This window comes from Xenopus laevis, chromosome 1S, assembly GCF_017654675.1.
Source record: "Xenopus laevis strain J_2021 chromosome 1S, Xenopus_laevis_v10.1, whole genome shotgun sequence".
In the NCBI taxonomy this organism is placed as follows: domain Eukaryota; kingdom Metazoa; phylum Chordata; class Amphibia; order Anura; family Pipidae; genus Xenopus; species Xenopus laevis.
In genome coordinates this window covers 8284404-8309370 of record NC_054372.1, presented here as the reverse complement: position 1 = coordinate 8309370, position 24967 = coordinate 8284404, and the positions used below count along the sequence as shown (strand labels likewise).

At 36.8% G+C, this 24967-nt stretch overlaps 1 protein-coding gene across 4 annotated transcripts in view; it reads right to left on the bottom strand.

The window, feature by feature from the left end:
• Positions 1-1099: 1099 nt before the first annotated feature.
• LOC108706501 (catenin alpha-2) overlaps positions 1100-24967 on the bottom strand; it is a 922761-nt gene continuing 898893 nt past the window's right edge. For all 4 annotated transcript variants that reach the window (XM_018242984.2, XM_041579365.1, XM_018242983.2 and 1 more), the window contains one exon: positions 1100-2433. In XM_018242984.2, the coding sequence (XP_018098473.1) occupies positions 2146-2433 (288 nt within the window). In that variant the 3' untranslated portion in view covers positions 1100-2145. The remainder of the gene's footprint in view (positions 2434-24967) is intronic.

The following is a 24967-nucleotide window of genomic DNA, read 5'->3' as shown; positions in this document are numbered from 1 at the left end:
AAATTTTTTGATTGAAACTTACCAGAAGCTGCTGCATTTCTCACCTTCGGCTTATACTCGAGTCAATAAGCTTTCCCAGTTTTTGGAGGTAAAATTAGGTACCTCGGCTTATACTTAAACCTGAACCATATGTTTGAGAATTGCAACAATGTCAGATTTGTTGTATTTTACCTGAATGCCGTCAGCCTTTTAACAATTGTTCTTCAAGCAGAGGTAGAGATATCAACTACTGAGCTGCTCTACCTAAGACCAAGTGGAGATCCCTAATGGGCCAAATCATTGATTTTCTGTAGCTGAAACTAGCTGAAGGTTTATAACTACTGTATGTCCTTTAAGTTCAGAGTGAATCATATTCCTTGCATCTTGAAGGAGGTTCAGAGTTAATCATATTCTTTGCATCTTGAAGGAGGTTCATCTAAGTCCACGGTTTCCCTCATACCAAAACATTGTTGACTTCCAATGACAAGGTACCCAGCTTTTCTTTTTCTAGTTATATACCCCCACTATTTAGACATCATCTCATTTAGTTGGGTGTATGCCAAAGAGTGCATTTTTTTACACTGACATTCCTGATTCCACAGATTAAAATAAAACCATGATAGCCTGCCTGTGTTGCAGAGGACAACTCCTTACCACACCTAGGCTCAATGGTGATTCAACCACACCCTTGCTTGAATGTGAAGTGTTGGATTCTGGGACTATGGAAAGCAGAGTTTTCCTTTCGGTCTTTGGAATCAGGCATTTGTTTAAAAATAAATTTATATTTACATCTGAAAGTTCAGTGTTTATGTATCTTTTCTACATAAGCCCAACTAAATGAATTCATGTCAAAAATAGGTATATATTTTCCATTTAAATTAATAAAAACATTCAATATAAACCACCATAGTGGACCCATTAACTACATTCAGAACAGCATAGAACTGCAGTGAGTGGCTGTTATGACTGTATAATCAACATTTATTTCAATGGAGGGGGGTATAGCACATGCTTTAAGTAGGCCTGTAGTATGACCTCTTTTACAGTATGAGATATTAGCTCACCCACAGAATAACGTCCATTTTCCAAGTGGAATGATTTTACTTCTAATTTTAATAAATTGGGGAAAGAAAGGCTTTATTAAGGCATTCCTTGATAAATCACAGGAGCATTTCATTCTTTCTAAATAATAAGCACTTCTGTTACCCTAATAGATCCAAATAGATAGTTGCCGAACCAGAAGCAAAATTTACAATAATAAGCCAAATACTTTATTGAGTTAGTGAATTCAAAGGCATAAAAGATATCCAGATTCCAAGCTACTGGTGTTGTACATTTTGCTTTTAAGCTGCCACACTGTAATTTTGTTTTCAAACCAACACACATTCACCATAATGTAATGTAATTGCAATTCTAATACAATATGATGCCAGTCACTTTATTGTGCTTCACATTGCACCATACAGATTAAATTTAGTAGTTATTTTCTGGGGTTATAAGGTAACATGTTGTTAAATTACACATTGTAACATACAGAACAAAATACACAAGAATGGGAAGGCATTTTTTTTAAATTCGATTATTATTCTATTTTTTTCTTCATTCCTTTTAGATAGCAACATACTATGACAAAAATGTTAAACTTTATTACTCAGTCATCTGGGCCACACACTAAGGTAAACTGACTATTTGTGCACTGAAACAAAAGCATTACAAGCTGAATGGTCTACCGTTACTCTTTCATTGTTAACCTAGATACCTGCCAACCTAATGTTTCCTGCATGCATAATATATTTTAAAATGAAGCCCTTCTGATGTTTCCAATGAAACTCATTGGCATACAATATTCTTCAGTGTCAAAGCTTGAAAAATATGTTTTTTTCTGGAACTGAACAGGAACTAACAGGTCTCTCAAAACCTTATTTGGCCCTCAAAGATGAGGGTAATAAACTCAGGGGACAACAATGGCCTTAGAAGGGGTTAATACTATATTAGTTATCTCTATATTTGCTTTGTAGCAAATAAATGTTAAATCCAATAAAACCTCAGGTAGCATGCACAATTGACACTATAATTTGTCTTCCTTCATGCCAGACACATACAAGTCGGCAGGTATGCATACAAAAAAATAACTTTTAAAAAATCCTCATATTAAAGCCTAGTGTCTTAGAATGAATCCATAGCTTTAAATTCACTTAGAGCCTGTACAGGAGAGATGTGCTTCTTCTGAGATCCTCTTCTTACTCGTGTCTGGTATTCTTCAGGCTTTTCCCTTTTCACCAGAGGTTTCTTTTCAGGTGCTTTCATCTTCCAAGACACAACAGGTGAGTTTACTGCAGCTGTACCATAAATCTTCTGATATTTTGTAGAGGCCACATAGGAGGCTTTGACAGTGAGGACTACAGCATTCATCAAATTCTTTGCTGCCTGGATTAAGGATGTTGCACTATCCAGCTACAGATATAATTGAAAGAAATAGGATTTTGTTAATTCTATGCAAAAAAAAATAAAGATCCATCAATATATTTTTAGCAATTTTACAATACAAGTATTATATTTGGCATCCTCATTTTTACTTTTATGTAAATCTACAATTATATATGTCCATATCCTAATTTCTTAACTACCATGGTGTTTGTTACACTGCTTTGAATCAAACTAATTTTCAGTACTGTAGTCAAAAGTTTAATGCATGCAGCTTACAAACCCCAAAAAATATGCACTTGATAATGAAAACCTGTGTAAAATGATAAATTTAAGATACATTTTACATTACATATTTCATCAAAATATTTTATATTCCTTGTTAAATTTCTGAGACAAATCATTTAATATATATGTCATAATGTATTTAGAAATTAGGCTACTTCCAAAGTCAGTTCAATTATTCATATACTTCTCATTACTGAATTATTCATGCCAACACACAGCTTGTGAATTCTTACCATTCTCGTAATTCTTATGGAAATAATTCAGTAACCTTGAAATGAATACATTGGTTTTTTTAATACAGTAGGACTATTTTTTATTTTTAAAATTGAATTTAAAAGTTAATATGTAAATTTATTTTTTTACTCAAAGTACATTAAGAATCACAAACAAGTCAACAGCTTATGGTAACAATGTTTTTTTTGTGCCAGCTATATATATATACATATATATATAAATATATATATTTGTGTGTGTTAATGTGATATAAAAAGTGCAATGTATTATAAACATTTCTCCAACAGCAACACCACCACAAGAATTCATACAAAAACATACGTCACATGCTAAAAGTATAAGAGCCCAGCAGGTCCCATGTCTGTACATATATTTGAATATATTTATTTAAATAAATGTATTATATAATACAGGTATAGGATCCCTTATCCGGAAACCCGATATCCAGAAAGCTCCGAATTACGGAATGGCTGTCTCCCATAGACTCCATTATATCCAAATAATCCAAATTTTTAAAAATGATTTCCTTTTTCTCTGTAATAATAAAACAGTAGCTTTTACTTGATCCCAACTAAGATATAATTAATCCTTATTGGAAGCAAAACCAGCCTATTGGGTTTATTTAATGTTTACATGAATTTCTAGTAGACTTAAGGCATGAAGACCCAAATTATGGAAAGATCCATTATCCGGAAACCCCCAGGTCCCGAGCATTCTGGATAACAGGTCCCATACCTGTATCATCAGGAGCCATGAAAATCCTATACAATATATCCTTAATATAAATAAAATCCTAGTTAAATTGTTAGGATTAACTTTCAAAAGGTGTGCAACCCAACTCTATAGGTTCAACATATATCAATCTACCACTGGATTGCACACTATACTAAAATATAGTCTCTAGCAACTTTATGGGAAGATTTTTCCATGGCAACCACAAACTGCTCAAGCAGAAAATAAAATAATATGAATTCAACTGAAAATTCTAGAACAGTTGAGTCATTATTTAAAACCAAAAAACAAAAGATGTGAAAGAGAAAAACCTAGTTCTTGATTTGATGTCAGATTTTAAAATTGTGAGTTCAGTGCTCAACCTAATGCCTGAGCCAGGTGCCAATGGAATAACCCAACCTGCCACAGGTCTATAATATTCATGCACACGCAGGATCTCAATGTAGCACACCAGTCATTTGAAAATTGACTAACAAAGTGTTTTATTGGCTCAAAAAGATAGACAAAAGCTTTTAAAATGCAAGGAGCTACCTAAGTAAATTCATTTGTAAATTCATTTAAAGGGTCGGTTTGCCTTTACATTAAGGGGCCGATTCACAAAGGGTCGAATATCGAGGGTTAATTAACCCTCGATATACGACTGGGAATTAAAATCCTTCGACTTCGAATATCGAAGTCGAAGGATTTTAGCCCAAATAGTGCGATCGAACGATCAAAGGATTATTCCTTCGATCGAACGATAAAATCCTTTGAATCAAACGATTCAAAGGATTTTAATCCAACGATCGAAGGAATATCCTTAGATCAAAAAAACTTAGGAAAGCCTATGGGGACCTTCCCCATAGGCTAACATTGAGTTCGGTATCTTTCAGATGGCGAACTAGGGGGTCGAAGTTTTTTCTTAAAGAGACAGTACTTCGACTATCGAATGGTCGAATAGTCGAACGATTTTTAGTTCGAATAGTTCGATACGAAGTCGTAGTCGAAGGTCGTAGTAGCCCATTCGATGGTTGAAGTAGCCCAAAAAACACTTCAAAATTCGAAGTTTTTTTACTTCGAATCCTTCACTCGAAGTTAGTGACTCGGCCCCTAACTGTTGGTATGTTATAGAATAGCCCATTCTAAGCAAATTTTCAATCGGTCTTCAAATTTTTTATTTTTTAGCATTTTAGAGTGATTTGCTTTTTTCTTCAAACTGTTTCCAGCATTCAAATGGGGGTCACTGACCCCCAAGTGAAAACAAAGGCTCTGTAAGTCTACAAATTTATTGTAATTGCTACCTTTTATTACTCAGCTTTCCATTCAGGGTCTCTGCTATTTGTATTCCACTCTCTTATTGTAACCACTGCATGGTTGCAAGGGTAATTTGGACCCTAGCCACCAGATTGCTGAAATTGCAAACTGAATAAAAAGCGAAAAAACACAAAAACTGCAAATCCAATTGTAAATCAGAATATCACTCTCTACATCATACTAAAAGTTAATTTAAAGGTGAACAACTCCTTTAATGTCTGGAGCTATTTCATACAAGGACTGTAGCAAGTGACATTCAAACACAAGATCATGCCTGAATTTAAGCCTTTGGTGTCCCTAGAGTCCTATCTCCTGTTTTGTGGAAGAGATCATATCAGCAGAAAACCATTCTTGTACAAGTTGCACATAAGCACAAAATTGAAAATTAACAAGATTAATACATTTCCTTGAACCTGTTGCTTTCTGTTTCATATAATTAAGTTCTCATCCAGCCTTTCTGTTCTTTTGACCACAGAAACACGTCACCTGCCCAGACCTGTACTTGTTAGAGGTTTTTTTTATAGCACAAGAAATGACATTGTTTATGGTATGCTGTTTTACAGAATGTTCCGAATTTATTTATGGCTAGACACTTAAATATTTGTCAGTGCTCACCAACACAATGGTCCTTCTTAGACTTTTTTTTAATATACCTGGCTCTCTTCTAAAGCACATGTAGGAGCAGATTTATCAAGGGTCAAATTTCGAAGTGGAAAATATTTTGAAATTCGACCATTTAATTGAATACTACGAAATTTGATATCGAATTCGTAGGATTTTTTGCATTGTAGCACGATCGTACGATCGTACTCCGATCATACGATTCCTACGATGCAAACGATTTTATCGTACGACGGTACAATTTTCCTTCGAATACAAAAAAATTAGAAATATGCTCTGGAAGGTCCCCATAGGCTAACATAGCACTTTGGCAGGTTTAAGTTGGCGAAGTATTGAAGTCGAAGTTTTTTTAAAGAGTAAGTACATCGATAATCGAATGGTCGAATAGTCAAACGATTTTTACTTCGAATCAAAGTCGAAGTAAATTCAAAGTCGTAGTATTCTATTCGAAGTATCCAAAAAATTACTTCGCATTTCTAATTTTTTTACTTCGAAAATTCCCTCGAATTCACTTCGACCCTTGATAAATCTGCTCCGTAGTGTTTCATCTGCTAAAATAGAAGTAAACTGTATTGTGATAATTATTTTGTATGTTTATTTTGTGTGACACTTATTTTACAGGTGGGCAGTAGATATGACTCTTCACCACACTATAAATCTGTCCTGATTATTGTATAAACCTTTCATGTACTGTATGAATAATTCTTCTCTGCTTGTGAGTCATTGTGACATTGTCACTAGACTCATAAATAATGTAGTTTACAGTATGCACTTGATCCAGTGAGTAGCCTGTGAGACTAAATTGTTGCCATTTGGCTAGGGGTTGTTATTGCCTTTCTTTGAATAAAGATGTTTTGGAAATGTTAAACGTGATATATTTTTGTCCCATTTTAAATTAAACTGTTGAACTGTATAACAATTCAATACTTGCAGGCACACATCTCAAATGGTTTGCAAGCTGCAGTCCTGCCCTTTTATACAGCTATGGGACCTGCCATCCAGAATGTAATTTGGATCTCCACACCTTACATCTACTAGAAAATCATATTAACATTAATGGGCAGATTTATCAAAGGTCGAGGTGAATTTTTGAATGAAAAAAATTTTGAATTTCGAGCTATTTTTTGTGTACTTCGACTAGGGAATAGTCCAAATTTGATTTGAATTTGATAAAAATTTTAAAATTTGAATATCAAAATTTATCATGTACTGTCTCTTTAAAAATTTGACTTCTAAAACCTGTCGAATTTCTGTTTTAGCCTATGGGGGACCTCCTAGAACCTATTTGGAGTCAATTGGTGGACCTATTCGATCGAAATGGACCTATTCGACCAAAAACAAAACTTTAACTTCATTTCAGGTTGGTCTTTTGAATCAGAATTTCGAAAGTTTTTTCGATTCGAAATTCGACCCTTGATACATTTGCCCTTAAATAAACCCAATAGGCTGGTAAAGTTTCAAATAAAGATTGGTTACATCTAAGTTTGGATCAAGTACTGTTTTATTATTACAGTGAAAAAGTAAATAATTTTTTAAAAATTGGATTATTTGGATAAAATAGAGTTTATGGGAGATGGCCTTTCCATAATTTGGAGCTTTCTGGATAGTATATGTATAGTATGTTTTTTTTATTTAATGTAATTTGCTCTTTTGAATAGGGAGCCTTCCGGAGTGAATAGCAATTATACTAAAGACAATGATTCACTTTGATACAAAAAACTTTACTACACTATACTAATTCTATAAACTATTCCAAAGTTCTGCCTGCACTACTCTGCACTCTGCAGATATTTCTTTCTCATCTAGTGAAGAGGACCATGAATGAATTTATAGATCACAACTATCATTGCCCAAAATACTATCTTGAAAGTTCACAGCTCCGAGAGAAGCTTAGTAATATGACATCAAGTAAATACTAGTTTGATTTTATTCTGCATAATGTCATCATAAAAAGTGAAAGATTTTACAAATGGGAATCTTGGATGGGCTCCATATGTTCGAGTTAATTTTTTGATTTTAAAGCTACTTTATTTGTTTATCTTTTATAGGAAAACTGAAAGACGGATAGCAACGATTTAAGGGTAATGTGTGCCAATCAAAAAGATAAGTCTGAAATATATCACATTATGTAACTCCATTAAAGACTTTATACTCAGAAATAAAATAGAGGAGGAAGAATATATATGAGTAGGGATTGGATTATGAGTTCTTCCAAGGTAGTTTGTGCAAAGGGTATCAATGAACCATGAAAAATCAATACACAGGTAGAAAAAGAGCTACAGAGGCTGAAGCACTGATGCCCAAATCATTTTCCCTATTAAAATGGTCAGCACAGCGTAATTCTTATATTAGTGTCAGGACCAGCCTAGACTTGAACTCTTATGTGCGCGGTTTGGGACATGCATTTACCTTGTGAGCCACTGGAGGCTCTTGAGGCTGGTCCTTATACGTTCATCTATGTTCCTCCCTGGTCTTCTCTCATCTTGTTACCCTCATGTGTTTCCTATCTCAATCTAATGATTCCTGATTGTTGTTTTCTTCATCACTGCCTGTACTGTGGTTTGCACCTTTTCTGTAAGTTAACTTTTTATTAAACTGTGTTCATTAATGCTTCAAGACTCTGTCCTGCCATCTATGGGTAGGCTTACCTATTACCTCCTGAATATCTCTCTGCAGTGTCGGAGCATTACAATCAGAAGTACATTTTTAGTTTGTAGTTTTAGGTAGTCCATTATTATTATGAGGATATATAGACCTGATCAGTAGACTAGGTCAACAGGGTGCAATTTACACACCTTTCCCCATTATTATAAATAATATTCCTTAGAAATGGTTAAAATGCTACAAACAGTGTTTCATATTAGAAAGCAAAATAGGAGCCACAAGTTGCAACGGTGCACCAATTTATTTGGGCACAGAGTGTGAAAGACAGAGACAATGTTTTGAATGGACAACCCTCCTTCATTCTGAAGGACTTTCTGAAGAACCTTTATAAAGCAACTTGTATGTGTGGTTCCTATTTTGCTCCTGGCAATCATCATAGTGAGCCAGGTATCTAGGGGGATTCTGCATAAACAAACTGCAACTTTGTGTGCAGGGACACCACCACTACAAAAATTCCAAACATCATTTTGCCAATTAAATCTCAGTGACATGATGTGATTTAGTACTGAGTTTCCTGATTCAAATATCTAGATAAAGCATGCTCCATCTGTAGATCTATTCAGGCAAACTAATGCTCAGAAATAGCACAGGCAAGTTCTTGTATTTCAAGGATAAGTTATAAAGTATCTTAAACATGGTGCAAAGGCAACACTGGACTTACAAGCTGGAGCTATAAATTAACTAGAATTAGATTAAAAGCTAGCAATAATGATTAGAGTCTGACATCCCCTGTGCCTAATGAAGAATGATTTGCCCTTGCAACAGGGTTATCAGTGTTATTAGTTTTATCATTTAACAATGCCCTTTGCAATGGGACATTATGTGAAAACGAAAATTAAAGGTCTTGTTCCATGGTTGTCTATTAGGAATTATTAAAGTTAAAGAAGTAATTACAGTATGCTATAATACCTCCCTCTGTAACATATACGATCGGAGATCTATTACCAGGCCGAGACAGATTTTTTTTTAAACTATATGATCCATCCCCCAAAATGTGTATGATCTGCTATAATTTAGTGTTGAATTATCATGACAAGGAAATTGATCAACTAAGTGTCGCATATACTGCAGCTAATTTACTTATCTCTATTTATAAATAGAATGTATTCCCTCTTCCATAATTGTGTTAAACTAAAGGAAGGTGGTTGTGTATTTCTAGGGGCATATAGAAAGGGTGCAGGTGGAAAGGGCACTTAATAGAGTGTCATCAATGCATTAATCAAGTTTTATTGATGGCTTCATGCCAAGCCAATGTTTCAGCATTGATTAATAACAAATAAATATATTCAGGTTTTTTACAACGACATATGACAAGCAATGGGATATGGCTTTCCATTATTATAAACTGTCTAGATGCAACACAAACATTATACAGTACTAGTGTTGGGCGAATTTATTCGCCAGGCGCAAATTCGCGGCGAATTTGCGCGATTCGTGGCAGGCGAATAAATTCGCGAAATGCCCGTGAAAATTCGAGGAAAAAATTTGCCAGCGTCAAAAACGGGCGCCGGCGTCAAAAACGGGCGCTGGCGTTGAAAAAACGGGCGCCGGCATCAAAAACGAGACGCCGGCGCCGTTTCGCGAATATTTTGCCGTTTCGCGAATTTCGCAAATTTTTTGGCGAAGCGAAACGTCGCAAATTCGCCCATCACTATACAGTACTTATTAGCAGAAAATCAAATATCTTCACTTTAAATTGAGGTTTTGTATACAATTACTAGTGACAAGCATATTTTTACACCATGTATAGTATTTACTCCCCCACTGGCCCTCATAGATGCAATACTGCTGGACACAGACAGCGCTGTATTCATGGTGAAGGCCACAGGTCTCTATGCTGCTCAGAGACCAGAAACAATTCATTTAAGCAGGAAGGTAGGCAGTAAGATGCAGAATAATGGTGGATTGCACCCATTGTTGTACTTTGAACCCTGCTGTCCAGTTTGTAAACTGATGAGAAACTGAGTAGTTGATGACAAGTGTAAAGTGTCCAATAATAGAGATAGCATGATATGCATCCACGCAAATCTCAATTTTTATATTCACACTCTAAGGGCTAGTCCACACGGGGAGATCGGCAGGCGTTTGCGGTCGCGGCGACAAAGCGCCGCGCCAGTCGCCGCGACCGGCGCAGGCGACAGTTTTGTATGGGCGCCTATGTAAAAACGCCTGTGCTAACCACACCAGGCGATGCGCTTTTCAAAAGTCGCCTGAAAAAGCCTGGCGAGGCATTTTCAGGCGACTGTTGAAAAGCGCATCGCCTCGTGTGGTTAGCACAGGCGTTTTTACATAGGCGCCCATACAAAACTGTCGCCTGCGCCGGTCGCGGCGACTGGCGCTGCGCTTTGTCGCCGCGACCGCAAACGCCTGCCGATCTCCCCGTGTGGAATAGCCCTTAGTCAAGTTTTCTTAACTCAAATTATTGAGGTAAATCAATCAAAAAGTCTTAATTTAAAAAAAAAAATCTGTGTCTAAAAGTATTTTAAACATTTAAGCTTTTTCTTTTGTATCGAGTTCACATGACTTAAAGCAACAGTAACACCTGCAAATTAAAGAAAATTAGATTATTTGAATATAATGGAGATAAATAATAAAACAGTAGCTTGTCCTTGATCCCAACTAAGATATAATTATTCCTTATTGGAAGCAAAACCAGCCTATTGGGTTTATTTAATGTTTACATGATTTTCTAGTAGACTTGTAGGAAGCTTTAAATTACTGAAAGATCCGATACCTATAGTACCCCAGGCCCCATGCTTTCTTTATATCACCTCTCATACCTGTAATCACAAAAAAAACCTCCAGTATTTTAACATGCATGTGTACACCAGCTCAAATCTATATAAACATACATTTAAATTGCAATGAGGTGAATCTGAGCTTTGTGTAAACAGTAATCAAAACTGCCAGCATTCTCTAGCTTCATATTATTTGTTGTATTATTAAATACAAACACTTTTCTTGTTACGGAGTTTAGAAGTATAAATAAGTAAAATGCCTATCTGTCACAGATGATTGAGACTGAGCATTGCATGCTGACATACTGTATTTGTACATTAGTTATTTGCACAAAATAATACAAATAAACCATTTAAAAAAACATTTTTAAAGAAGGCAGTTATAATGGTTTGACAGCTGCTCTGCTAAATATGTTTCTCTATCATACAGAAGTATAATTTCTCTGTCATTAACTTGTTGCTGAGAAGCACAGTTTAGCATTTCTCTACTGGAATAAATGGAGATTATTTTGTTTCTGTTTGGGTTGTAAATGTAAGCCCATCAACATCAACAGTGAAAGCATAAATACCAACATGGATTATTGTTATCGTTAATTGAATGATTTCCAGTACTGTTCCTTCATTTGCCAAACACCTTTGAATCCTTCAACTGAAATTGTTAATATTGTGCTGGCAGATCACCTCTTAATTGCAGTCTTATATTCCTTTCAATTAATACTGAATACTGAGATAGTGGTAGAAGGATAACTAACATCATGAAAAAAAAAATAAAAAGAGTAAAAACTTCCTAAACCTCAACAATTCATCACTTAATAAACAGGTCTCGATGTTTCATGGACAAGTAGGCTAGCGAGTATGAAGAAAGAGACCATAGTGATTATGAGAGACTAAGGACCCCTTTTAATTATAATCAAATTTTCCCACAAATCTCAAAAAATTGTGGTTTCCTATGTTTCTGAAAAACTTTTAAGATTCGAGATTTATTAAGTTTAAAACCATGAAAACATCTAATACAAAACTTTGCCAAGTAAAAGTTGTCAAGGTTCGATCAAAGTCAATGGGTGCTGTGTTGATCTTTTTGGATCTTTTTGAACTTTTAGATGTTTTCAGATTTTTTTTTTGCTAGGATTTGTCCACAAAACTCACATTTTTTGAGGTTTTTAAACTCTTAGTGCATCGTTCAGCGTTTTTTTCCATCAGTACTTTTTATATTTGGATCTTTTAATAAATTCCATGACATACGTGGTTTAGAGAAACTGCATTCAGTCGTGGTTTATTTTTTGATAAATAAACCGCCAAGTGAATGACAGGCAACTGTCTATCTTGCATCAGCAAGCCTATGCATTGGTGTGAAGGTATGGAAAAATAAAGATGGTTTCAGGATATATTATTGTGTAAACAGACTACCTTACTACTTCATGACAAGAGTCAACTTGTTCAGTCACAATGGTACCTGATGTCCCTGGTGTCACAAGAGGTACTTATAGATCATGATATTTGGTAAAAAAAAAAAGTCAGTGGTTCACAGCAGTTGCAGGAAAATTGTTCTAAGAACATTCAAAATCTTTGATTAGCTTCAGGATACTACTGACCCTTCCACAGTTGATCAAACACATAGGAAATGATTACAACTGAGGCTTTTACCCCTGCAAAGCACAACTAAAGAAAAGTAACAGCCATCCATTTCACAATCACACTTCCATTCCTATGTACACATGGTGGGCATGACCTTTTTGTCCCACACTGACAAATTGAATGAACTCAATTAAATTTGAGAAGAGTCAACTGGATCCCTAATGAATGTTTGTGCACATGTAAGGCTAAGAGGCTGATTATAGTCTGACGTTCACAAATATGGACAGGTGGATGGAGCTGGACTGGATTTCAAACATAATGGTGGCTTTTAAAATTGGTTCTAAAAATATCAACCCAACCTTTCCCATCTGGTCAGCAGAAAACAATTTATGAAGAACATAATGACACTTTCTGTGGATGTGTGAGCCTCGAAGATCTTGTTTGTGGCAGGAACATTTTATTAGAATTATGGGTATCAGTAGTTAGTTGTGGGTGAAAGAAAGAGTCATTTACAACATGGTTATATTTTTTCCAACTTGTTATCCAGAATGCTTGGGACATGGGGTTTTCTGGATAATGGATCTTTCTGTAATTTGGATCGTCATACAACCACAAAAGGCTGGTTTTTCTTTCAATAAGGATTCATTACTAGTGATGGGCAAATTTTCAAAATTTCACTGGCGAATTTTCATGGGAGAGTCACGAATTTATTCACCAGCAGTGAAATGCGAAAATTCGTCATGAATTCTTGCCAGACTAATTTATTCACCAATCACTATTCATTATATCTATTATATCTACAGTATAATATTATAGCTATTGTTTTATTACAGAGAAAAAGGAAATTGTTTTTTTAAAAGCTGCATTATTTGGATAAAATGGAGTCTATGGGAGATAGCCATTCTGTAATACTGAGCTTTCTGGTTAAAGAATCCCATTAGTGATGGGCGAATTTCTCCCATTTCACTTCGCCGAAAAATTCACTAATTTCCGGTAAAATTTGCAACAAATTGTGAAATTACCTTTATTACCTGTTATTACCTTTACATGTTAGGTAGAAATAAGCTGTACATTATGTTTTGTGCTTCTGTATTAGCAAACATCTGTGTCTCCAAAGATGCCCTAGTAGCTCCCCATCTTCTTTCCTGATAATTCACTGAACATGCTCTGTGCTGCTGTCACTTACTGAGCCTAAGGACTGACTCACAATATACCATATATATAGAACAGGGGTGTCCAAACTGCGGCCCGAGGGCCACATGCGGCCCAAGATGCATATGAATGCGGCCCAGCTTGAAACTCTTGGTTCCGAGGAAACGTCATGTCGCAAAGGATATAGGAGGAGGGGGGACTCTGCCCATTGCCCAGTTAGTAATAATAATATAATAAATCTATTTAATATCCAGGTATCCCATATTCCAGTGTATAACTCCATCTGGTTATCCAAATGGCATTGTAGTTCTTTTCTGTGTATTTCCTTTACTTTTACAAATCAAACGTGTTTGTGTATTTCATGTGTGGCCCCAGATAATGTTTCTTTTTCCAATGTGGCCCGGTGAGCCAAAAGTTTGGACACCCCTGATATAGAATATAAAAGTCACAATATAATTCTAGTTGGTAATTAATTCAGATTCTCATTACATGGCAGCTCTGAAAACAGAGCCCACTGAGCATGTGAGTGTCACTGACACTACTAACAAGATCCAAGATGGGGAGCTCCTGTGACAACCTGAGAGCCTGATTCATTACTGTTAAGGTGGCCATACACAGGCCAATAAAAGCTGCCGACAGACCAAGTTCCGACAGGCTTCCCCAATCAATATCTGGCCAAGAGTTGGCCAGTTGTCGATTGGGCAGGGCTAAAAATCCCGTCGGATTATGGACAGCATCTGTTCATTGATGTAGTCCGGCGATCCAACCACCTTTATTACTTTAATTCATTATGATCTGATCCTAGGCCCCATGATCAGATCAGCCCGATATTGCCCACCTCAAGGTGGGCATATTGGGGAGAGATCCACTAATTTGGCTACATAGCCAAATGAGCGGATCTTTCTGTGCATGACCACCTTTATAGCTTTATCTAATATGTAATTCTAGCCACATCTGTTTTTATGGTTTACTTCTCCTTTAAAGGGTAATTTTTATGACTAATTATTTAATGTTTTGAATGACTTGCTAAGCACAGCAAGGGTACATTTACAAAAGAGAGAGATGATTGTCCAAACTGATTGGTCGGTCTGTCAGTCATGCAATCATTTTCCCAAAATGAAGGACAAATTAGTCACCATCAGAGCAACTAGTAGGCTGTGGGCACTGTTACAACAAGACATAAAAATGTAGCGAGAATAGGTTGCCTGTGCAGAATAACCTACAAAATATTTATATCCTTATATAATATACAGTATGTATACCAAAGGCAACACTATTATTCAAGCCTGACATATTGGAGCAGATTTGGGTCTATTCTGATCTCACTTCTATAAATTCCATCATTCTTTGGGGGAGTTGGGAGCATATTGTTCCTTTTGACAAGAACAGCCTTTGAAACATCTTATTGATACTGTTACTGTAGATATTGTTATGGAAACAGACAGAAGAAGCACCAGCATAAAGATATCATTGAGTTGATATTTATACACTGAGTTTTATTGGTACTTTATTAGTATCCTTCTTCGGATGTATGCTGGATTCCAGCACTGCTTTACCCATCGAATCTATCAGTAACTAATATGTAAATTGTGATTTGCGTATCTTCCAGTAGATGGCACTGGCACAAAACTGCAATATATGATGAAAGCATCTGAGAATAAAATACACTTTTTAAATACAAACACAAAATTAACTCATAAATGGCTTCTCTAAATTAATCCGAACAATGTTTTTTTTTGGGGGGGGGCGATATGCAATTAAATAAATGGAAAGTAAACTGATACCCCCCTATCCAAATATAATTGCTTTTATGCTGGTTTTCAATTTGTGAGCTATTTTCATTCAGCTTGACATGAGTGCGTCTGTTTAATTTTGTTCCTGTAACCAATCAGCTCTTATCAGTCAGCTGCACTAAAGTAATACAATATCAAAGAATTAATTTACTTTTAATTGGGCACGGTGCAAAGTAAAAAAAAAAAAAAGAAAGAAAAAGACAAGGCAAAAACCATCTTGTGGGTTATATGTGTGTAATAAAAAGTATTACCAGGTGCAGTAACCCATCGCAACCAATCAGTAGGTTTTACTGGTTACCTGTATACAAGCAAACATCTTATTGGTTGCTATGGGTTACTGCATCTGGATAAACTTAGTTCCTTTTAATAAATATGAGGATAGTCTTTTGCATCTTCCCCCACTATGGAGCATAAAGACCTGCAATTTCCAGATGAATAGAATGCCACCTGTGGAAGCAGGCCTGGATTTGCGGCAAGGCCGCATAGGCCCGGGCCTAGGGCGGCAAAAAAATAGGGGCGGCATGCCGCCCAGCCGCATAATGGGGACGTGTGCGTTCCCATTCAATTACAGCAGCTGCGCCGGCATTTTTTCGCCGGCGTGCTGGGAAGGGGAGGTGAGGTGGGTGCTAGGACCGTGGGTGGGTGCTAGGGGCGGCCGTCAATGAAATCCGGCGCTGTGTGGAAGCCCTGGATAAATGAATATTAGGCATGCCCCCCCCATTCTGACTCATTCACTCCCTGTAACTTTTACATCATTCAGATTGTTAAATATGTTAACGAGGACCAAAAGGCAGAGAGTGCAAATGTCATGCCTGCAGCATTGCACTCTGCAAAATTAGACATGAGTTGCAGAGCACAGCTACTGTATGATCTGGACTAGGGTTCCTATCTCACCCCTTTAGCATCAGCCCCTTATTCAATCCACACCCTACAGTAAAGGACTAGTTTCAATTAATGTTTTCCATAGTTGCTTGGCAGAAGGCAATGTATCATTGGCCAAGAGTCTGATGACCACTTCCTGCCACACTTCATTATGGTGTTGGGCAGATGGTGTATCTTCCTCTTTTGCCTTCCACTTCAGGAGGGAGTGGATGTTGCTGGGTGACTCGGATTTAGGCCTCAGCAAAGGAAAGCCCAAGGGTGGTGAGGTAAAGTCTGGGATACAGAGGCCCCGTGAATGAGGAGTATTCAGGACACAGTAGTTCTCTGTAAGAGCACTCTCTAAAAAGTAAGGCAGATAGAACTAGTGAGCAAGGGCAGACTGTGCTCCAACTAGGAGGGAAAGCAAGGGGGTAGCTCTGCTCTCAGGTAAGACTGGCCTGTAGAGTAGGGATTACAGACTAATAGGGATTTATGTTATTCCCTGATCCAGTGTCAGGTCATGGTACCTATCCATGTGGTACTCTATCTCGACAGGGCTGCCACAAAGTGTTGACTTTAAAATGCTGAGATGTTACCTGACATGTATGTAATAAACCTCAGAGGATTCAGAGTATAAAACCCTGATTTGCTTAAGAGAATAAAGCAAGTTGCTGTTTATTTTGTTCAGTATGGCGTCCAATTCTATTATTTAGCCCCACAGCACAAGAGAGGTGTAGTTACACCATTCCTTCACCCTTTCAAATGTAACCGGTGCTCTGCCCATTTTCTAGCCAGACAGGATTATTCAGCAACTGGGGAGCCAGGCAGTGCAACAGGGAAGGTTCAGTCTTTAAAAAGAGCAGAATCAGTTCTTCCCACCCAATGTGGGGGTCAGTTACACAGAGGATCATTTAGTAACATGTTGGGTCAATAGGTTACAGAAGTGAGTCAGTCAGTAACACAATACAATCAATGTATAACTAAAAATCAGTCAGCGATATATTGGGGGAGGGGGTCAGGTAGTAACACATGGTATGAGTCAATAACAAAGAAATATAGTAAGGACAATAGACTTGATGGATATAATGAGCCTGAAATGTCTAAACTCAAGCGTGCACTTGAAATAATTAAAAAAAACACACACAATGCAAAACTATGATCACTATTTTTACATTCCAAAAGAAAATTGAATGCACACAAGAAAGAATCTTCTACGTTTTGTGGTACCAAACTCACTCCATTAGAGCTAATTGTTGCAGCTGAACGAGGCATTTAAACAGGCTTGTCAATTAAAAGACACACAAAAGGACAATTAAAAACAATGTTTAAACCAACTGATCAATCAATGAGTTCACAAAGAAAGGGAAATATGTACTGGCTGGCTCATCACTCCAATTTACTACATGTTTTTTAGTTTCTTCATTGACAAGCTGTTTAAATGTTTAAATAGATTGTTTGACATGTTTAACAGATAGAATTACAGATGCACAACCTGACTGCTAACTGTACTCATCACAAAACAAAAATTCTGTGCTTTTCAGACATCCAAATAATTGGCACCTACAATAGTCTAGGCATAGCTATATGTGTAGGGCTGCTACCCAGCAATAAATGTAAACTGTGTATATGATCTAGGCCAGTGATCCCCAACCAGTAGCTCGCAAGCGTCACGTTGCTCACCAACCTCTTGGATGTTGCTCTCAGTGGCCTCAAAACAGGTGCTTATTTTTAAATTCCAGGCTTGGAGGCAAGTTTTGTTTGCATAAAAATCAGATGCACTGCCAACCAGAACCTCCTGTAGGCTGCCAGTCCACATAGGAGGCTACCAAATAGTCAATCACAGCTCTTATTTGGCACCCCAAGAACTTTTTGAATGCTTGTGTTGCTCCCCAGCTCTTTTTATTTTTGAACGTGGCTCACGGGTAAAAAAGGTTGGGGACCCCTGATCTAGGCTAAGAAGATAAGGACAATATTTGAAACGTATTACGGTATAATAAATAAAACCTTTATGGCCACAGTAATGATGGCTCATTACAAAAACCCTAGTCTATGGGTAACAGGTTATCACCAATCAGCAACTTAAAGTGGACCTGTCACCCAGACTTAAAAAGCAGTATAATAAAAGTAATTTTCAAATTAAACATGAAATCCAAATTATGAATTCCCAGACTGAAGGAAACAAGATTCAAATAATTTTACAGTGTAATTTTAGTTAGTTTTGCTTGACTAACATGATAAAATAGGATTTAAAATATTTTTTTTGGGTGATGGGTCCCCTTTAAATACAAGAATCATCAAAATGAGCCTCTGAATAAGAACCCCTGTTAGGCATAAAAAATAATTTTCACTACTGCATGAAATTTGTAATGGTTCCTGATTAGGGTTGCTACCCCACCCCTTTAAGAACCATCACAATTAGCCTATGAGTAAGCACCCCTGTAAGGCATGAAACGCGTTAGGCTGTTTTTTTTTTTTGTCCTAATAAATTACGGTTTCATTTTTCAAATTATTTTCACTTCTGCGTAAAATTTGTAATGGTTCCTGCATTTAAGTTGCTGTTTAGGATTGCTACTCCACCCCTTTATGACTGGACACACAAAGTGTACATGCTGCATGGCTAAGTAGCAATTAATTGTCAGGTTTTAAAAGGGAGAAAAGGTTGTATCAATGTAGTAGTATGAGAAGACTCCCTGGTGGATATAAGAAATGTATTGGGCATGGACCTGCAGTGGGACCAACCAGGAGTAACCCTCATACCTAGGCATTCCAGTTCATCCCTTTTTTAAGCTTATGTCAGAAATACAGCTATGATATAGGACAAATCCATGTTTTTCATCTGCTTAGCCTTGAATGCATTTATCCTTTCATCCCAAAGAGCTGAAATCAAAATGAGCCTTTAGTAATAAGACGTCCTGCTTAGACACGACTGAATGCACAGAGAAAGTGTGTGTGATCCTCTCTCTCTGGCTCGCCATGCTTTATGCACCGCACCCCAGGAAGATTCATTAAAACTGGCATTCTCACAAGGTTCACTTCACAACTTGACAATCCGTGAAACAGACGTAATATCTGAGCAGCTGAAGTCGCTAGTGCAACATTTGAAGGGCCGGGTCGATTACAACGAGAACGTTTCACAGCGGGGCTGTGGTCTTTTAAGTTTTTTTCTATTTTGCAACATATAAACCACACCGCCATATAAGCACATTTGCACAATCATCACAAGCAATTATCCTTCGGGAAGCAACCATTCCTTTAGGTTAAAAGAGATCCTGTTCTAAAAGACAGAAGGCAGAGTCATTTAAAAAAAAAAAACGGTTCAGGTTACAGTTTAAGGCGACAATTACGGAGCTACGGTTAGAAAGCCACATTAGTAATGCAGAGACCGTTATCTACAGTCCATTTATGACAGATTCGGTTTGAAATCCTAAAGAAACGTTTGCCTTAAATTTCAATGAACTGGTAGGAGAAAAAGCAAATAATCAAGAAAAGAAAAACATAATGTCCCTCCTGTATAATATTTCAATAATGAAATGCAGACAATCTAAGCAAATAAAGAAAGCCCTTAGGTAGCGGTAAATGCTATCTATGTAAATAGCAAGGCGTTTCTAGAGACTGCCAGTGTAATTCGCTAGTGGGATAGCTTTGTATTGAAAATCATTTTGCTTTATAACCACGTCCCCGTTTAACCTTATTTCTCCATTTCCATACACAGGAACAAAAATGAGCAATTACAGGAGAAAGGGATTGTTAAATTCAACGTATAAGGCAGGGCAAGTTAGTTGTGAAATATATTAAGGGTCACATTTACTTAGGGTCGAATATTGAGGGTTAATTAACCCTCGATATTCGACTGTCGAAGTTAAATCCTTCGACTTTGAATATCGAAGACGAAGGATTTAGTGATATTCGTTCGATCGAAGGAATAATCGTTCGAATCGAATGATTTGAAGGATTTTAATCCATCGATCGAACGAAATTCCTTCGATCACAAATTTGTTAGCTAACATTGATGCTCGGTAGGTTTTAGGTGGCGAAGTAGGGGGTCAAAGTTTTTTGTAAAGAGACAGTACTTCGACTATCGAATGGTCGAATAGTCGAAAGATTTTTAGTTCGAATCGTTCGATTCGAAGTCGTAGTCGAAGGTCGAAGTAGCCAATTCGATGGTCGAAGTAGCCAAAAAACACTTCGAAATTTGAAGTTTTTTTTATTCTATTCCTTCACTTGAGCTAAGTAAATGTGCCCCCATGTGTTGCACACATTCTACACATATACATGTATGTTTTTCATACACCGCATGATACAAATATGCAGTAACATTTCTCATCAATTGATATCATGGATATGTCATATAAACAATAGACATTGGAACTCATTTTTAAAGTTAACGCATCACAGAATGATTCACACAGTAAATATATTTGCCCTGCGCATGGTTATATTTATAAAGCTGGATAAGAGTGGTGTATTTAACATGCAAACAGAATTGCGACTTTTTATTTGCACTGCGAATGTCCATTTAATCTACCCTTTATTTATTAGAAGACCACCAGGTGATGGCATTTTCAGGCCTTCATTTTGTCTTTTGAGACACTTCTTCTTATCCTATCAATCTATCTATATACGGTATATGTCTGTCTATCATCATAATCCTCATCATGAATCTATGATCATCTATTTATATTCTATCATTCATCTGTCTGTTTGTGTCACGGCCGGCACCCGATACCAGAACAAATGCCAAGCACCCTGGTCTCGGCTCGGCTTCACCAGTAGTGTGACCACCGTTGGGCTTCGGGAGGAGCCCTCAGCTTACTTGGGTGCCACCTGGACTTAACGAGGGGTGCAAGACGAGATGTTCTGGCTGGCAAAGGGGCACGGCTGTTTAGCAGAGTCTTTAGGCCGAAGGTCACGGTACAAAAGGTCTAGGCAAACGGATGGTCAGACAGGCTGGATCGAGGCAGGCGGATAACAGAATCGTCAGGAAGGCAAAGGGTCAAAACCAGGTGATCAATCAGATGGGTTGAGGCAGAATCGGAGTCAAATAACAGGCAGAGGTCAAACCGGAACGTCAAACAGGAGGATTAAGCAGAGTCAAGGTCGGTTTCAGGCAAGGGTAAGGTTCCAGAGATCAGAATAGTCAAACAGACAGGCAAAGGGTCAAAACAGATAATCAGGAACAGATTCACACAGAATAGCAACAGCTAAAGCACCAGGAACAAATCCTATCACGGGCAATGCTAACTATGGGAATGCCCCTTTAATACTTTTGAATTTGGCGCCTCTCGCGCTGACGTCATTACGTCAGCGCGCATGCGCCTTTAAATCAGAGAGAAATCTCTGTCTCTCTCTATCTCTGTCTCTCTCTGTCTCTCTCTGTCTCATTCTGTCTCTCTCTCTGTCTGTCTCTGTCTGTCTCTGTTTCTGTCTCTGTCTGTCTGTCTCTCACTCTCTGTCTATCTCTATCTCTGTTTATGTCTCTCTGTCTCTCTCTCTGTCTGTCTCTGTCTGTCTCTGTCTCTCTCTATCTGTCTCTCGCTGTCTCTGTCTGTCTCTCTTTGTCTCTGTCTGTCTCTGCCTGTCTCTGTCTCTCTCCCTCTCTTATCTATCTACTGGACTGCTGCCACAAAGCAAGACAGGACTGATGTTTATTACTAAAAATGAAACAGAGACATGAGATATAGAAAACACACACACATACAAAGAAAATAAATAATAACTTTTTTGCATGTGTGACCAAGCATCACACAACTTGCTCTAAAACTGCTCCAATCCTCCGCCCTTATGGGGAGCTAAAATTCAATTTTTTAAGGGTCTAGATTGCTAAATTGTGACCTGCCATAAGTCCATTTGGAAAACCAGAAAATGAAAAGCAATTAGGCAAACAGCAAATAAATAACATGTCAAACATGTGGGTATTAAACAAGTAAAAATGAACTAGGGCTGCAAGTTCAGACAAAATGACCCTTTTTGTATCCTAATATGTCTCATGCAGGGGAAAGCTTGTTTGATAAACCATTAGCTTTCTGGTTCCTCAGTTGATTCAGGATTACGCATCCATACTTAGTAAATGTTTAATTCATTCAGGTAGGTAGTGTTTCATAGTTGGCCAGTCCACTGATTAATTGTCCTCATTTGCATTTTTTCAATTATAAGTAAGCAAACCATTGGGATCTCTAGGCAAGCTACATTTTATTTAACAAATTCTGATCTTTTAAATTAATATTGCTTCCTGTGCAACACGGCCATTATTAAATGTGAAGTGAGGCACCTGTCAGTACTGCTGGCTATTACACGCAAACCAAGTTATGTTAATTGCCCTCAGAAATTAAGTTTTCATGTGGACAACTCAAAAATTGCTGCATTACATTATGTTAGGTCCATTAATTAGAAAATGACAGTGTACACATACGCTCAGACTGTAAGCTGTCGATTGAACAAAGAGAACAGCTGATGCTGGTAATGCAGGGGCTATACCAGAAAAAGAGGTGGATAGCTATAGAGTTTGGAGGAGGTCACAGACAAGTATTCTTCCACTTTATGATCAATTAAACCAGTTACTTCAAAAAATGGGTCATATAGAGTGCAAATTGCTGATAAAATGAGTCAGTTAGGGCTAAATAAACCTGAATTTAAAATCTGTGCAACCTTTTTATGTCCAGGGCTGTCATCCAGCTCAATATTTGCAAACAACCCATTATTGCCAAGAGTTACAGACTGATAAGCAGATACACCACCTGTCAGGCTATAAAGCAAGCCAAAAGGAGGGACTATGGCTATCCTAATACCTGTTCAGTTTGCTCTACCTGCTTCTGGATATTGAAGATTAATTAACAGGATTCAGCAAGAGGTTCATGAGAAGTAAAGTATAATCATGATATTATGACAACAGGTCAACTAACTCCCATATGCAGTATCTTTTTATTGTTTATTTCTTAACATTTTATCTGATATATTCTTTTATAATTACATTTTATTGAGTTAGATAGATAGATAGATAGATAGATAGATAGATAGATAGATAGATAGATAGATGGAATGATAGATAGATGGAATGATAGATAGATAGATAGATGATAGATAGATAGATGATAGATAGATGATAGATAGATAGATAGATAGATAGATAGATAGATAGATAGATAGATAATAGTCATGTGTGGAGACTGATTGTTAACAATTGTCACATGGTAGAAATAGAATGTTTCACTTTGTATTATTTAACCTTGAAAACAGCTCCAAGCAGGAGCAAAAGCGTGTGTGTAATTTATGGAATAAAGCACAGATATTTGGAGAGTAGACCACCATCATTGTGTGTGTGTGTATATCTATATCTATATATATATATATATATATATATATATATATATATATATATATATATATATATATATATATATATATATATATATATATATATATATATATATATATATTTAGGTGCAGATTGATCAAAATTCCAGATTGTGAGGTATGTGCACTTTTTCTTACCTCAAATTAACTCAAATTCGAATTTCGGGAGATTTATCAAAACTTGAATGCCGAAACTTGTATCAGAAACGTCGGGGGAAAAAAACGTGAATTGATCATGGTCACGCGCTTGAAAACTCCAATAGCTCAAATTGATCAAGTTTAGGGTCCCAAAAAGCTTGAATCCACCACAAAGCTTAAGCTTTGCCTTGGAGAACCCCCATTGAATTCTACAGGACCTCGACAGATTTATCCTGCCAAATTTTTGCATTCTAATTTTTCAAGCTTTTTGGGCATAATAAATACTTGACATTTCAATTTTTATTTAAATGGCAGATTTATCAATGGTCAAATTTAGAGTTCATGGGAGTTCGAAAAAACACCCATAAACTCCAATGAACTCGAAATTTGACCAAAAAAATGATCAAAAATCTTAAACTCGGTCAATGGGATTGACCTGCAAACTTGAATTGAATTCAAATCAGATTTGTTTTTAAAGTTTTTTCTCTGAAAAAAACTTGATTTTCAGGAAGACTGCAAACAACTCCAAATTGATCCCAGGACGTCTCCCATAGGCTAAAACAGTAATTCGGCAGGTTCAAAGTGGCGAATATTCAAATTCTTAAAGGGCCAGTACATGATACATTTCAAAAATGTTATTACATTTTTTTTAAAAAAAAAATATCTAATCAAATTTTAACTATTCCCTAGTTGAATTCCACTAAAAAAAACTAAAATATTCAAATTTGAAAATTCAAAATTCGAATTTTCACTTCGACCCTTGATAAATCTGCCCCTAAATGTAAAAATAAAATAAAATTTTGATATATCAGCCCTAGTGTATATACAATATCGAGATTATAGAAGTCAAAATGTTGGCAGCATCAATCCTTTAGTCAATGGTAAAATGAAAAATATAAAACTATAAATATAAATACTAAGCTATAATTTGCATTTCATATGCATAATAAATAAACCAACATGAATTAGGCTCAAAAGAATCAACATTAGTCACTTAATGGGCAAGTTATAAGGGCTCATTCACTTACCCTGACCGACTGAGCAAAGTCAGGCGCTTTGACACAATGCATGTTTTTCCCCAGAATTTATACAACATTGTGCAGATTTATGGCAGATTTAAGTGCA